This window comes from Silene latifolia, chromosome 2 (assembly GCF_048544455.1).
Source record: "Silene latifolia isolate original U9 population chromosome 2, ASM4854445v1, whole genome shotgun sequence".
NCBI classification, from domain to species: domain Eukaryota; kingdom Viridiplantae; phylum Streptophyta; class Magnoliopsida; order Caryophyllales; family Caryophyllaceae; genus Silene; species Silene latifolia.
Window position 1 is genome coordinate 12,687,839 of NC_133527.1, and position 14,948 is coordinate 12,702,786.

At 35.8% G+C, this 14,948-nt stretch overlaps 1 protein-coding gene across 1 annotated transcript; it reads left to right on the forward strand.

Annotated features, from left to right (window-relative positions):
• Nucleotides 1–1,090: 1,090 nt before the first annotated feature.
• On the forward strand, nucleotides 1,091–6,704 carry LOC141628436 (zinc transporter 1-like). The gene is made up of 2 exons (XM_074441582.1): nucleotides 1,091–1,845; nucleotides 6,164–6,704. Exons 1-2 carry the CDS (start codon nucleotides 1,228–1,230, stop codon nucleotides 6,617–6,619), a joined length of 1,074 nt encoding a protein of 357 aa, XP_074297683.1. The 5' UTR covers nucleotides 1,091–1,227; the 3' UTR covers nucleotides 6,620–6,704.
• Nucleotides 6,705–14,948: the final 8,244 nt, after the last annotated feature.

The following is a 14,948-nucleotide window of genomic DNA, read 5'->3' on the forward strand; positions in this document are numbered from 1 at the left end:
ACTTTCACCTTTTGTCACCTAGTGGCCAAGTGGCAGAGCAGGTGGAAAAGACTGTTCTACCCTCGGCCGAGGGACCCATGGCAGGCCGGCTGGCCTGGTTGACTCCATGCCGAGGGGTCTTGGATATGAGTACGCGGATATGTCTCCATTTGGTGGTTGCCTAGCCGAGACCCAGTGATGAGCCGACAGCCGCTGCGTCGGTTAAGTTTGTCTAATATGTTGACTTGCTGTCTTTTGGCTTTGACCTTACTCAATATGTTGACTCGGTCAGCGGGTGCAGAATATGCCCCATCAGTATCAAAACCTTGTTTAAAACCAGAAAAAATTCATTTTCTCTAAATCGGTTACTCAATTTATTATTTTTTTTTAACAAAAAAAAAACTCGTATCTAGTTCAAGAAAAATTGAAAGTGTAACAAAATCGAGTTGATAGGATGTCAAGTACAACATTAACTCGACTTAAATTAATTCGTATTAAACCCGATGAGAAAAAAATCAAAGAATTTTCGATCGTATTTTTATATTTACGTTTAAACTTCGATTTGTACGATGACCATCACTTTTCTTACCCATTTGTCGCATAAGGTTTTTTTTTACCAATTTGGTAGCAAGTGCCAACTTTTTTTACCAATTTGGCGAATCCGTGAGTTTTTTTACCAATCTGGCAAGAACCCTTCACTTTATTTACCAATTTGGCTATTTGGCCTCGTTAATTAGGATGGCGGATTATGAAGCTGATTTAAGTAGCAAAACAAAAATTATGATATTTTAGGAGTTTCAATTGGTCTCCCTTATGACGGGTTACCATTTGTGACGGATATTTTGTGAGATAAAATGGTAACAAAATGGGTTAGTGGAGAAAGGGGACCACATGAATAGTGTTGCAGAGAGAGAAAAAGTGGGTACATTGTGAGGTAAAATGGTATCCGTCTCCAGCTTGTGACGGATATGTCATGTCTTCAATGAGAATTTGTGTAGGAGTTTACGTAATTGAAATAATGATGTCGACATTTCAAGGATATTATGACTAGAATCAAACACACTTTCTCTAAATCGGTTTGTTCTCCCTTCCTTTTTCTCTCTTCTCATCAACCATCCAATGTTGCCATATGAATGTCATTCCTTTTCTCCCACTCTCTTCCTCCTTTTCCTATTTAAACCTCCTTAATTTTACTCCAATAGTTCTACACACTTTCTCCAAAATAAATAAATAAATAAATAAATAAAAATGTCGAATTCCTTGTATTTTCTTTTTCTTCTGCTGCTTATACCATATATGGTGGCAGCCGATTGCACGTGCGACTCGCGCGACTTAAGCCCCGATAATAAAACCCTGACACTGAAATTCAAGCTTGGCGCACTCTGCGCCATCCTTGGGTCGGGTGGGTTAGGAGTGGCGTTACCATTGGTGGGTAAACGGGTGTCGTTTTTACGACCTGAAAACGATATTTTCTTTATGATTAAGGCGTTTGCGGCCGGGGTGATCCTAGCAACCGGGTTCATCCATATATTACCCGAGGCTTTTGAGAGTTTGTCGTCGCCGTGTCTTCCCGAGTCGCCATGGCGGGTATTTCCGTTTGCCGGGCTTGTGGCCATGGCGGCTTCAATTGGAAGTCTCATGGTTGATTCCTTGGCTACAGGGCATTTTAAGAAAGTACACTTTAGTGATGCGAAAGACGGGTCTACTAGTAATAAGATTGTTGATTTGGAGAGAAGTGGTGAACATGCAGGTCATGTTCATGTCCATACTCATGCTACTCATGGCCATGCTCATGGTCATGGTGGTCCTTTGGTGGCCCATGATCAAACTATGCTCGATCTTATTCGGCATCGAATTACTGCTCAGGTAAATTTAGTTAAAATTTGATTATTTTAGTTAAAATTTCCGAATTTTTTCAAATTTACATTAGCTCATTACTTGTTCGATCACTTGGCTGTAAATCCTGGCTCCGCCACTTATGGAACTATGATTCATTAATTTACATATCATTGATTTAGTCAACAACAGGATAGTAATGGTCTTGTAACTATCATAGCGGAATTGTTGGAAATTTGGACTAATTGATTCATAAAACCGAATAAATGATTGGGACAGAGGTAAGGTAGTATTATTAAAACACAAATTCTTGTTTCAGACGGACACTTTTGGTCTTATTTGTCAGACAGATAAAATGTTGCCATTTTTTAAGAAAATGTAACCAATTAATTCACAAAATGTTATGACTAGAGGTGTCATTTTTTACCCTGAAAATGATGTGAACAATAATGGTAACATGTTATCAAAAAATAACAACATTTTATTATAAAATGATTACATGTTACCCGTCTTATTTCAGACCAAAAGCAATGGTCTTAAGAAAAACGGTCTGTTATTAAAAAGAAGCTCGAAATGAGATTTTGTGCATTTACAAAAGGAATTAGAGAGTGTGAAGTAGAAAGGTAAATAGACAAGTCAAAGAAAACTAGTACTCAGCAAATAGTATCTTAGAAAAGTAGGAATAAAATAAAAAAAAATAAAACTTACTTTAAGGCTCTGTTTGGCAAAACTACCTGAAAAGTTAAAAAAAACGAAAAGGTAATAAAACCGAAAAGGTAATCGAAACCGAAAAGGTAATCGATAAGGTAGTGAAAATTAGGAGCCGATAAGGTAAATCGATTATATAAAAATGTGTTTGTCAAACTATTTGAAAAGGTTCTTGATTTTGGTAAAATAACGTAAAAGGATATGAAAATTATTTAATATTATAGAATAAAAGGGTAAAAAATGGAAAATAAGTCATTTTTAAAAACTGATTTCTCAAATGCTACTCGAGTTAGCATTTCATTTCAGGTACCTTATTTGACCAAATAAGCTACTTGCCAAACACTTGCAAAAAAATCAGGTAGCTGAAATTTTGGTCAAATAAGCTACTTTGGTCAAATAAGCTACCTGAAGTGTCGTGCCAAACGGAGCCTAAGGCTCTGTTTGGTAGCGCATTTCAGGTACCTTTTTTCATCGAAGTAGCTTTTTTGACAAAAATTCCAGGTAGCTTATTTTCTTGAACGCGTTTGGCAGCAAGTAGCATTTTATAGCAAAAAAGGTACCTGAAATGAAATGATACCTAGCAGGGGCGGATGCAGGATTTCACTAAAGGGGGGGCACACCCAAAAAAAAAAATTTGCGGACAACATTTATACATTAGAATTTTAACATCGTCAATACATAGTAATATAATCGTAAAGAAAAAATATACCAACAAGCCCTAAACCAAATACAAACAAGCCCAAGTGCATTATTTTAGAGGGAATATCCATTTTTGGCGATAGAATGTACCCAGGGCCGTCCCTGACATTTTAGAAGCCCTGTGCAAAAAAAATTCGGGAGACCCCTTCAATTTCATATATTATCGTCATGAGGGTAGTAAAAAATTAATCAAAGAGTATCATAATCTTCATTTATAAAACAGTGGGAAATTTACATGAAATTATTTCTAAAAGTGTATAATTGTATAGATATAAAAATATATATGTTTAACAAACAATATTAATATGCAATTGGTGTGTTGGACAATCATTTAATATACTAACCTAACGTCCCAGGTTCAATCACTTGTAGCATCATTTTGTTGAAATTCAATTAATTAAATCTTACTTTAAACATACAAAAAAATAGGCCAATCCAACTACAACAAGATTCGAACCCATGACCATCAGATATGTTTGTAAGCCTCTTACGGTCTTACCACCAAACCAACAGCATCATCATGCTTAAAAAGGGCGCTCTAATTATCTAAACATAGATTTTCAGTTTTTTTTTTCTTTTTTTTTTATCCCTTCACGTGAGGGCACCTGCCCTCACTATCCCCCACCCAAATCCGCCCCTGCTACCTAGGGTAGCATTTGGGATTTCAGGTATCTGATTATATTTTGCTTACCTTTTTTACCTTCAACTTTTTATATATTACTCCTATATTATTATTTTTTATATTATGATCCCAAATAAACCCAATTAAAGAGTTTCTACGGAAATGAAAAGCGTCCGTGATAATATCAATACTTTAATTCAGGGTGCAATTTAATTAAGTATTTTTTATGTATGGTTTAATAGAAAACTTACTTTGTATCCATAAAATACATTTTTTTGATGATATACTGTTTGATTTTTTTTTTTTTTTACGTTATCGTGATATTTTAATTATTGTTTCTGTCATTTTGAAACATGTTGAAGACTTGTGCAATTATAGTGAAAAAAATTACATTTTCTTCTAATTACTAACAATGCCAACGACAATAACACAACAATAATAATAATAAAAACATAAATGATAACAATAATAAGCCATGTCCTTTTACGTCATTTGACCAAATATCAGCTACATTTTCAGCTAGTCTTCCAAACAGTTTTAATAAAAATCAGGTACCTTTTCAGGTCGTAATTTTTAAATGCCTACCTTTTCGGTTTTCGTAGCTTTTCGTTTTCAGTAGCTTTTCAAATTTAGTTTTACCAAACGGAGCCTTAGACTCAGCCGTCCTTCATGTGCCTTTACTTTTCTCTAGGCAGATTCTCAGTTAAGACCCTTTTAAATTACAAAGCGTCTTGCTTGTGACGGGATTATCCCGTTACAAGCTTGTGACCTCTCACAAAAAGGGAGAGGGGACAAGGTGGAACACCCCCATGTGCTTCACCACTCACCTTTCATGGATATTTTGTGAGAGGAAATGGTATCCGTCACAAGCTTGTGACGGATATCGCCGTCACAAATGAGATTTTGTGTCTAAATTAAGGCTAAATTCACAACCAATTTAATTAAGCAACAATGACTATAAGAGATTTTATTATTTTAACCTAAGATGATCTTAAGTAAGACCTACTGTTTCCCTAAAGACCTACTTATTTTAACTTTCAGTTTTAGACCGGCCTGGACAGGAGACCGAACTTCTCTAATCTTAAAGAACGGATAGTGGACCAGATATGCTTCGGTGACCCGATGGTCTAGTTGACTGGTCCGGACCGACTTTTAAACAGCCTAACTAGATTTAATTACGTACGGGAGTACAATAAATTTGTTGCCGGTCTTCCAGGACCTTAGAATCATGCGCCTCATTTTGTGGATGTTTTTTTTTTAACAAAGGTTTGTGGATGTATTTTATGTGTGGTCAACTTGAAATTCCAGATTCCAGATAGAGTTCAATATAGGCAAATAAATCCAACTTAAAATTGCCCCATGTATTTGGACACATTGATATTTGTTTTGGGTTTGGATTTATTTTTCGATTTAATGATATTTGTTCAACATAAAGGGTTAATCCACTTTAAAAGACATTTTTAGATGAGTTCTGAATATAAAATATCGATTATCTATTTTGGGTGACGTAATAAAAAGACGTCTTAATCAAGTACAACAATAAGTAAGAATCTTTAAAATGGGTTTTAACTATAGATAAAGTATTCATTTCGTATCAAACATTAACAAGTTTGTATGGCCTTTGATAATGAAATATTGAAATGTTTTCCAACTGACTTTATACTTTTAGCATTTCAAAAAGTTGGAATAATGTCATATTCTAAAGGGAAAATTGATTGTTACACGAAGATAGTTACGCACTTCTAGAATATAAATTTAGCAATTAATTGAAGAACTCATCTTGAGTCCAACAGTCCTTATTTTAGAAATAATATTTCATTTGCCCTGGTCATTTGTTTACCCATTTCATTTGCCCTGATCATTTGTTTACGAGAAAAAGGAACATACATCGGATGTACTACCTCCAATTTTTTTTGTTTTTTGAGCATATATGTATTTTTTTTGAGTTTATTCCCTCAAACTTTATTTGTTTTTGAGCATATATGTGTATTTTTTTTTTGAGCATATTAAAGTTTATAAGTTAGATTTTAATATTTTTTCCGTCAAAACTCAAATTTAACTACTTATAGTAATATTTTTGAGTTTTATTGTAATTTTTTAGAGCTTAATGTTTAAATGAATAAACTCATAAACTTCATAGTAAACCTCAGAAACTTTAAAATAAAACTTAAAAACTTTATTAGAATGCTCATAAACTTTATAATTGGAGGTAGTACATCAGATGTACAATCCTCTTACTGTTTGTTTACCCATCCATTTTAGAATATTCATTCAATTGTTTACCTTTCTAATTCTTTGAGTGGTGGTGATCTTGTGCAGGTGTTAGAGTTAGGAATTTTAGTACATTCAGTAATTATAGGAATATCACTCGGAACATCTCAAAGAGTAGATATCATAAAACCACTCATGGTAGCATTAAGCTTCCACCAATTTTTCGAAGGCATGGGCTTAGGCGGATGCATATCTCAAGCCGAGTTCAAGTCACGCGCCATGGCAACAATGGCCTTATTTTTCTCGCTCACTACTCCAGTCGGGATTGCCATTGGCATAGCCATTTCGGGTGCATACGATGAGAACAGTCCTAGAGCTTTGATCATCCAAGGGATGTTTGAATCGGCCGCGACAGGAATACTCATTTACATGGCTTTGGTTGATTTATTAGCTGCAGATTTCATGCACCCAAGGATGCAAAATAATATTAGAATTCAGTTGGGATCACATATTTCTTTGCTTCTTGGGGCTGGTTGTATGTCTGTTTTAGCAAAGTGGGCCTGACCCTGACCTATGTGGGTCTTAAGCTTACCATTTTGTAGTTTGTTGAGTTCACTTGAAAATGTCACTTTGTATATGTCAATATGTCGTACGACGAATTTCTAACAAGTGATGGTAGGTTAGTAGGTAACAACTTCTTAGTGAGTCCGTTCTACTATTTAGGACCATTAAATTTAGCAAAATAAAGATTAGTCGATCCAAAATTAACTAAAGTTCAAATTAGATGGAACACGCAAATGAAACCGGAAATCCAAACTACCCTCTCCACTGTTTTTCTCCAACTTTTACTAATTTTGTTCAATTTTAACAAAAAAATCATCAATAAATTAGCTTCAAGATCAACTAACAAATTAAGACAGACAATGGTTAAAAATTTAACGTCAATAACGATGATTGTTTTGCTCGATTAATACATCAATTGATTTTATGGATGATTTCATATTGAATTGGGTACAATAGATCTAAAAGCTAGGGAGATAGGCAACTTTAATCGAATGGATTGTATGTCATTGGAATAACTTTTGGCCAATAATTTGGGTTGAATATTGAGTGATTTAAATGAGTTGATCATAAAAGTCGATTAGCTTAAAGGTAGAGTATCTATGATTATTATGAAGTATGAAGTAATTAATATTAAGATTACTTTTGTTTTTTAAAGGTTATGAGCTTAGTGGTAGAAACAATGTTTAATCTATCAATCAATTAATCAATCAATACTATATATTAATTCCAGAAACCAAGGGACTTCAATGTAATTAAATAAATCTATACAAATTAATTATACGATATAGTTTTTAATCATGACACTGTGTGATGGACCCGACAAAGGAATTTCAATGTAAATATTATAGTTTTGGTTGAGGTATAAATTTAGAGAACATTATAATATGATGATTTTCCTTAAAATAACATGCCTCACTTATGGTATTAACTAGTATAAAGATGTTAATTATTTAACATACACAAATATAATATTATATTTTATATTTTGGAAACTATTAAAAGGTAAATAAATCAATCTAGATTTTCAAAAAATATAATATTTCATAATTCATTAGATTTGTAATTTAATTAGTAAATAATAATGATTGCTCCTAAATAATATTCTAATCTAAGATTTCAGATTTATTTAAATATATAACTCTAATACAACTAGATAATCAACTATTATGATATAATAGTAACCATCCGGCACTCGTGTGAGTAGTAAAAGCAACAATAATAGCAACCAGAGTAGTGAAAGTCATATTAGCAGCAATGGGAGTAGTGAAATTAACAATAATAAATGCAGGAGTAGTGAAAGAAAAATTATGACGGCGGGAGAAGTGTAAGTAATAGTACTATAGTAGTCAGAAAACATGTGATGAAAGTAACAGTAGGAACAACGAAGAGAGTATGAAAAATTAACTAATAAATCGATTTTAAGAAAATATTAATTAATTTAAATATATGAGTTTGACAAAACTAACGGGTTAACTGTAAAAATAGCAGGAAGAGTTAAACAAACAACAGTAATCGAAGAAGTAGTGAAGAAAATAGGATTAACGGGGGATGTAGTGAAAGTAATAATATTGACGGCGGAAGTTGTGAACGTGTCACATCATTTGTTGATTAATTTTACATCTCATCATAACTTCAAGATATAAATTGTAAATGTATGTGTTAATCAAATTTTGCGAAACAGATTTCACAGAAAATAAAATTTAAATTGTAAATAAAAATAGCCCGGGCATAGCCGGGCACCAAACCTAGTTATACAGTAATGCGTAGTCTCATGTCTCTTATAGTATAGTTTTTTTTGTTATAAGTCTTACTGAATAAAATTTGGATAGCAATGCGTGGTCTCATGTCTCATGTCCTCGTCCCCGCCGGGGGCTGAAAAGTTTGAAGTTTTGTTTAAATTTTTCGAGCTTTTATACATTGTTTTTTTCTCTTCTATATTTCCGAAATCTAGAAATTTAAATAAGATTGTTGTGTAGTCTACTTAGTATAGATTGATTTTATTCGAGTATAGCATTATGCTCCTTGTTAACCATAGAATGAGAACTATGTTGTACTCCCTCCACTTTACAGATAATCAACATATTCATATTTACAACAATTTTTAGTGTAATAACTAAATGAGTTTGGTGTGGTGGTTGCTCATCTCATCCCTTAATCATGAGATCAGGGATTCAATATCTATTTATGGGAATAGAACAAACTCTTTAGTCGTTAACCGTTAAGACTCCATCTTTTCCATCGTCCAAGGTAAAAAACGATGCATCGAGCCCGTGCTAGGGCCAGTGGTTGTGGCTCGGCTGGATGGCATGGGTAGACTTTCCTTCCTCCATACATTACGGGAAAGGGCACGAGCTCATCAACGTTTTCCAAAATCTAAAGTTTAAAAATAAAAGAATTCCTCCAGTACCGGTCGAGCGCTTTTTTACTGAACAAATAGGAGGCACGTGAAATACCAATCTCAGATTAGACTCGCACGCTTCTGCGAAAGTGGTTTTCCACGATAGAAAAGTCCCAACCCATGGCATGCTTGCTCGGGCCCTTCTAATGGGGGGAATCCTACGCGTGTTGCATCCTCTCTTTCTTCACAAATTCTTATTTGTGACGGAAGGTATCCGTCACAAATAAGAGACGGATACCATATCCCCTCACAAATTACCCATTTGCCTTGAGTGGGGGAAGCACATGGGGGGACCCTCCTTTGTCCCCTCTACCCATTTCCTCTCACAAACTACCCGTCGCAACCCGCGACCCGTCGCAAGCAAGACTTACACCTCTTTCTTTTGGGTTTTCCGCCCGCACTTGCACCTAACTCTTTTCTTTCCCGTGTCAAACTAACAACTTTCTAAGTTTTTCGCACCTCCATGCTTTTTCGGCTCATGTTGAATAAGACAAAATTTGTTATCAATCCAGTCATTGAGTTTGATTGTATCTACTCACAAGTAACATTGGGTTTATTCTAGTCGGACTTGGATAAGTAAAAATGCTATGATTCGACCTCAAATTAAACGAGTGTTCATACACCATACTTTTCTGGGTTTTAAAGGCCCACAGTTGCTAACAGGATTTGAACCCAGATTATGAACACCATCTCTAATAAGTCACGATTTTACCAACAAGATTAATTGGCATATGCTGATACACCAAAATTTTGAATCCAATTACTTAAGTTTAAGATGAGCTAAATAACATTGTTGTGCAACTAGTTCTCATGTAAGAGTACACATTATTTTAGCTGGTGTATGGGATAAAACTCTTATCTACAAGCGTTTAGCTATTCGGTTCCGAACCCATCGAGTATGATTAAAGAAATCAAATTTAACAATGGTTTCTTCCCCTCTAAAATCGTCCGTATAAAGAAGACCAAGAAAGAAAAAGTACAAATTTGCGAATTTTAAACTATTCCTCTAGAGCTGTAACAAAGCCGATCTCGAATTATACTCAGATGAATTTACAAATAACTTGATACCTCATAATAGATTAAATCTATCATCTTAAGATTATGAGAACTTACTACATGGCAAAAATTTGGGATTCTACCACCCAAGGTTCATGTCTTACTTGAGAGTCCGTACCCTCACCTCTAAAACTATCCAGACAGGAACTCCCCATGAAGACATTCAGGGACAGCAAAAGGTCCCACCACTTCTCCTATGTCATTGGAGAATCTTTTTCAAACTATTGATGTCGAGCAGTCTGAAAGTGTGGAGTTGGTTCAAGAGGAGGTCATAGTTCAAGTTGATAAGAAGAAACGTCTCACTTGTCACTCTTCTTTATGCTAGCAAAGTCTCAATGGTCAAGTTTACCTTTGCAGCGGTCAGCGATCATTTGCATAGCAGACGGGGACACCATTTAGATTGCTCCCATGATAAAAGTCGAATAGGTGGTCGAGCCACTGCTACCTCAAAGAAACGTTCTTTTGTTTATATTGATGTTTCATCTTCGTTTTGCAGGTACACACACTTTTTCACTATGCTTAAAAGGAGAAAGCGAAAGGAGCATGACTCAATCGAATTTGAAGCCCATTACCGTCCTCCTTTTAAGAAACGTCGTTTTTTTCTCGTCAGTGACGTCTTCATGTACCTTTTCTTCCATGTCTCGGGTATCTAGTCAACAATCTCCCAAGTATGATTAGACATAATGGACTCAATCTCACTATCAATAGCCTCTTTCTACAAAGAAGCATCAACTGATCTCATAGCCTCATCATAGGTCTTAGGATCTTCTTCCACAATATACATGTGAACCGACTCATCATCTATATATCTACCATCCTCCTCCATAAGAAAATCAGGCCCAAAAGATTTCTCAACTCTAGGTCTCTTACTCCTTCTCGGTTCTATTGGTGGTTTACTAGATGTGTCAACATGGGTTGGGGAGCTACCATCATTATCCTCATGGGAAGAATTATAAAAGGTGAAGTCCTGCCCCAAAGAAGGTTTAAAAAAAAGGTCCTAAAAAAACAGCATCTCTAGATTCAATAATATTACCATAAAACCCGAACTCGCATCTTTGGTCATGAACTTATAGGCTGCACTATTAGAAGCATAACCCACAAAAATTGAGTCAATGGTTTTGGGTCCTATTTTGTCTCTTTTAAAAGCAGGTAAGGCAACTTTGGCTAGACAACCCTCAACCTTTAGAACCCTCAAATTAGGTGGATAACCCTTTCAAATCTCGTAAGGTGTCACATCAAGTTTCTTATGAGGTACACGGTTTAAAACATGATAGGCAGATAGGATAGCTTCCCCCACATAAAAGCAGATAACCCAGAAGATAGTAACATAACATTCATCATATCCTTTAAAGTTCTATTTTTCCTTTCAGCTATACCATTTTGTTCGGGGGTATAACGGGCTGAAAACTCATGTATAATACCATTATTCTAACAAAATTCCACCAAAAAATCAGATTTGTATTCTCCACCATAATCAGACATCACACGCTTAATCTTCCTATCAAGTTGATTTTCAACCTCAGCCTTATAAATAGTAAACATATTCTCAGCCTCACTTTTATTCCTTAACAAATAAACCTTAGTATATCTCGAACAATCATCCACAAAGGTTATATAATATCTTTTACCTCCTTTACTTTCACAATTCTTATAATCAACCAAGTCGGTATGGATAAGTTCTAACAATTCAGTTTGCCTTTTGGTCACTTCCTTAAAAGGTTTCTTAGAGTGCTTTGCTTCCACGCATACTTGACATTTATCCATGTCATAAGAAATCATATTAGGCAACAAGTTCATTGTTTTCATGCGTTTAATGGATTTAGTGTTAACATGTCCAAGTCTAGAATGCCAAATATCAATGGACTCAACGATATAAGCAGAAGAAGTAGATGCATTCATTTCAACATCAAGAACAAACAGACCATCATTACAAAAACCTTTGCTAACAAACTAACCATTCTTAGACATAAATAACTTATCATATTCAAAAGTAAGTTTAAGACCAGCCTTATTAAGTAAAGTACCAGAAATTAAATTTCTACGCATATCAGGCACATAGAGCACATTTTCAAGAGCTAAAACTTTGCCAGAAGTGAGTTTCAGGTGCAACTTGCCAATGCCGAGAACTGGAACCTTGCTGAAGTTGCCAACATACACTACCTCTTTCTCATCAACATCTTTGAGCTCCTTGTAAATATCCTTGGTGGTGCAAATATGGCGTGTATCTCCTGTGTCAACAATCCATTCCACCAAGCTTCCAACCAGATTAATTTCGGACACCATTGCAGCAATTATATCATCACCCTCACTTGAACCCTCGACAACATTGGCTTGTGGCTTGTTAGATTTGTAATTTTTGTAGCCACCACGTTGATTGTTGTCTTTCTTTTGGAACTTCCCACCATGTGCATTATTGCGATTCCCTTGATTTTGTTGTCTGTCCTCATAAGCTTTCTTGGCCTTGCACTTGAAAGCGGGATGACCAGGTTTGTCACACCACCAGCAATTTTATGTCATTGTCTTTATTGATTTATCAGCATTTTGTTGTTTGTTGTATTGATCATAGCTCTTCTTGTTTGTACCTGTATTCCTGTATTCAACAACATTAGCCTTAACAGTGTTAGTAGCATTAGTCCTGGCTCGGTCCTGGCTCCTTGTGGCATCCTCAATCTTTCTATGACCAATTAGTTCCTGCAACTTCATATCTTTCTTCTTATGCCTCAGATGTTTCTTATACTCATCCCAATCATGAGAAGGCAATTTCTCAATAAGAACATTAGCTTGCATATACTCGCACAACACCATCCCTTCACCAATAATTTTAGAAACCATATTTTCATACTCATGTATTTGATCCATTATAGGTTTACCATCAGTAATCTGAAATTTTAACCATCTTGCTACTGCATATTTCTTAGTACCGAAATCATCAGTACCATACTTACTTTCCAAAGCATCCCAAATTTCTTTAGCGGTCTTAGTTTTGCAGTAGATGTCAAACAGATTATCAACCATATAGTGTAACATGACGCCTCTAACAGTGTTATTGTCTTTTGCAAATTTGGGACCATGTTTGACAATTTCAGACGAATTAGACTCTTCAGTGGATTGTGTTGATTGTGATTATTGAAATAACACATATTCAATCTCATATTGTGAGAAATAAAACAGAATTCTTTCAGACCATCTCCTATAATTTTTGCCATCTAAAAGTTCCATCTTACTAAGGTCAGGAACAATTTTGTGTGGCATTGTGAAATGGTTGACATGGGCATTAGGAGTTACGGTAACAATTTCTCGATTGACATTGGAATCGTCTGAATTTCCGGATGGGTTTGTCATTGTTTAAAAACAAACAAAAACAGTTATGTATAAGAAAGATCAGAAAGTTCTACAACTGATTTAGATTGAAAGAAATATGAACTTAGCTGATCAGAAATACCCTTAATCGAGACGCCATGTAAGACACTGTCCTAAATCAGTTAGACCCCCACACAGGTGCTCCTTGGGTTCCGCGGTCACCGATTCCAGGGTTAACGCCTCCTTCCGCACATTGTTGCACACCAAAGATGGAAGTGAGAACTGTTCTCAATATGACAGAATATTTAATAGATGAAAAGAGAAGAAGAAGTTTATGTGTTTTTGTTGTGTATGCAGACTGTGGATTAGAGAGGTTTATATAGCAGAAGAAAGGCTCCTCCAATAGTCAGAAAATTAATGGTACTGATTCTGAGATTAATGGCCATAAAATCGGACAATGAATACGGAATTGATTGTGTAATAAAAATACAACAGCTAGAAACAATCCGTTGTAAAAAGTTCAGACCAGTTATACTTGTTTCACGTGATGTATTGTGTTCAACGTATTATGTCCTTGTGTTGCATATATCTTTGGTTACTCTTGTTCATATGATAAGTAGGATGGTCAGTTATACTATCCTATGAGTTGAGTCGTGATGTTGTTCACGCATGTTAGTACAGTCCGTTATACTGTGCATTTGTGGTTTGATAGTCTGAATAGATGACGGTAGTATCAGTTATATACTATCGGAACGAACTAACGCCACCCGTTGATGCGGGATTTGTTTGGTCTATGTTCGGGGGGTAGCAGAGGCAGTGGTTATACGCTATGTTCCCCGAGTGTCGTTCGGTTTACCGAGAGTCTGGCCAGGTCTTAGACATATAGGCAGTGGTTATACGCTATACATAGTACCGTGGAGGCAGTGGTTATACGCTCCACACCGATGGAGGCAGTGGTTATACGCTCCGTCAGCTAAAGGCAGTGGTTATACGCTCTGGCAAGTTAGAGGCAGTGGTTATACGCTCTAACAGGCGTTCGCTCTATTCGCTATGCTTGATTGCTAGCTTTATGCCTTCTGTTGCTGTGGATTGTGTGTCACCATGTTTGCTATGCTTTAATGCTAGCTTTGTGCCTTAGGTTGTTGTGGGTCGTTTGTCGCTACTAGTCTTGTAGGTGTTCATGGTCTAGTGGTTGCATATGGTCTAGGTTTGCTTGTTTCATCCGTTTAAGATTGACTAAGTCATGGTAAGCTATGTCGGGTTTTCATGAGTATAGATGGTCTCGCATGTTTACTGGTTTTACATTTCCATTGTTAATGATTGTTAATTATATTCAATTGTTGTAAACATGACTGGGAGAGCATCTAGTTACTCCCGACTGATTGTCGACCCCCATTCTCAGGTTGTTCAGATTGTTGCTGACTGGTTGATGCTTGCTTGGGGAATGTGCGAAGCGAGCTTAATAATAAATTAGGAGTTTGTTTTTATGTTTTAAGAACCTTTGAATAATGTATTAGTTTTGTTTTGGTTTAGTAGCGAACCGGATTGGTCAGGTGTTTCCGCCACCTTGACCCT

What these genes read in the sequence shown, in the direction of transcription:
- LOC141628436 (XM_074441582.1), top strand. Translation starts at nt 1,228, where the DNA reads ATGTCGAATTCCTTGTATTTTCTTTTTCTTCTGCTGCTTATACCATAT. An exon ending in GGCATCGAATTACTGCTCAG is followed by an intron (nt 1,846 to 6,163) that starts GTAAATTTAGTT and finishes GATCTTGTGCAG; the next exon opens with GTGTTAGAGTTAGGAATTTT.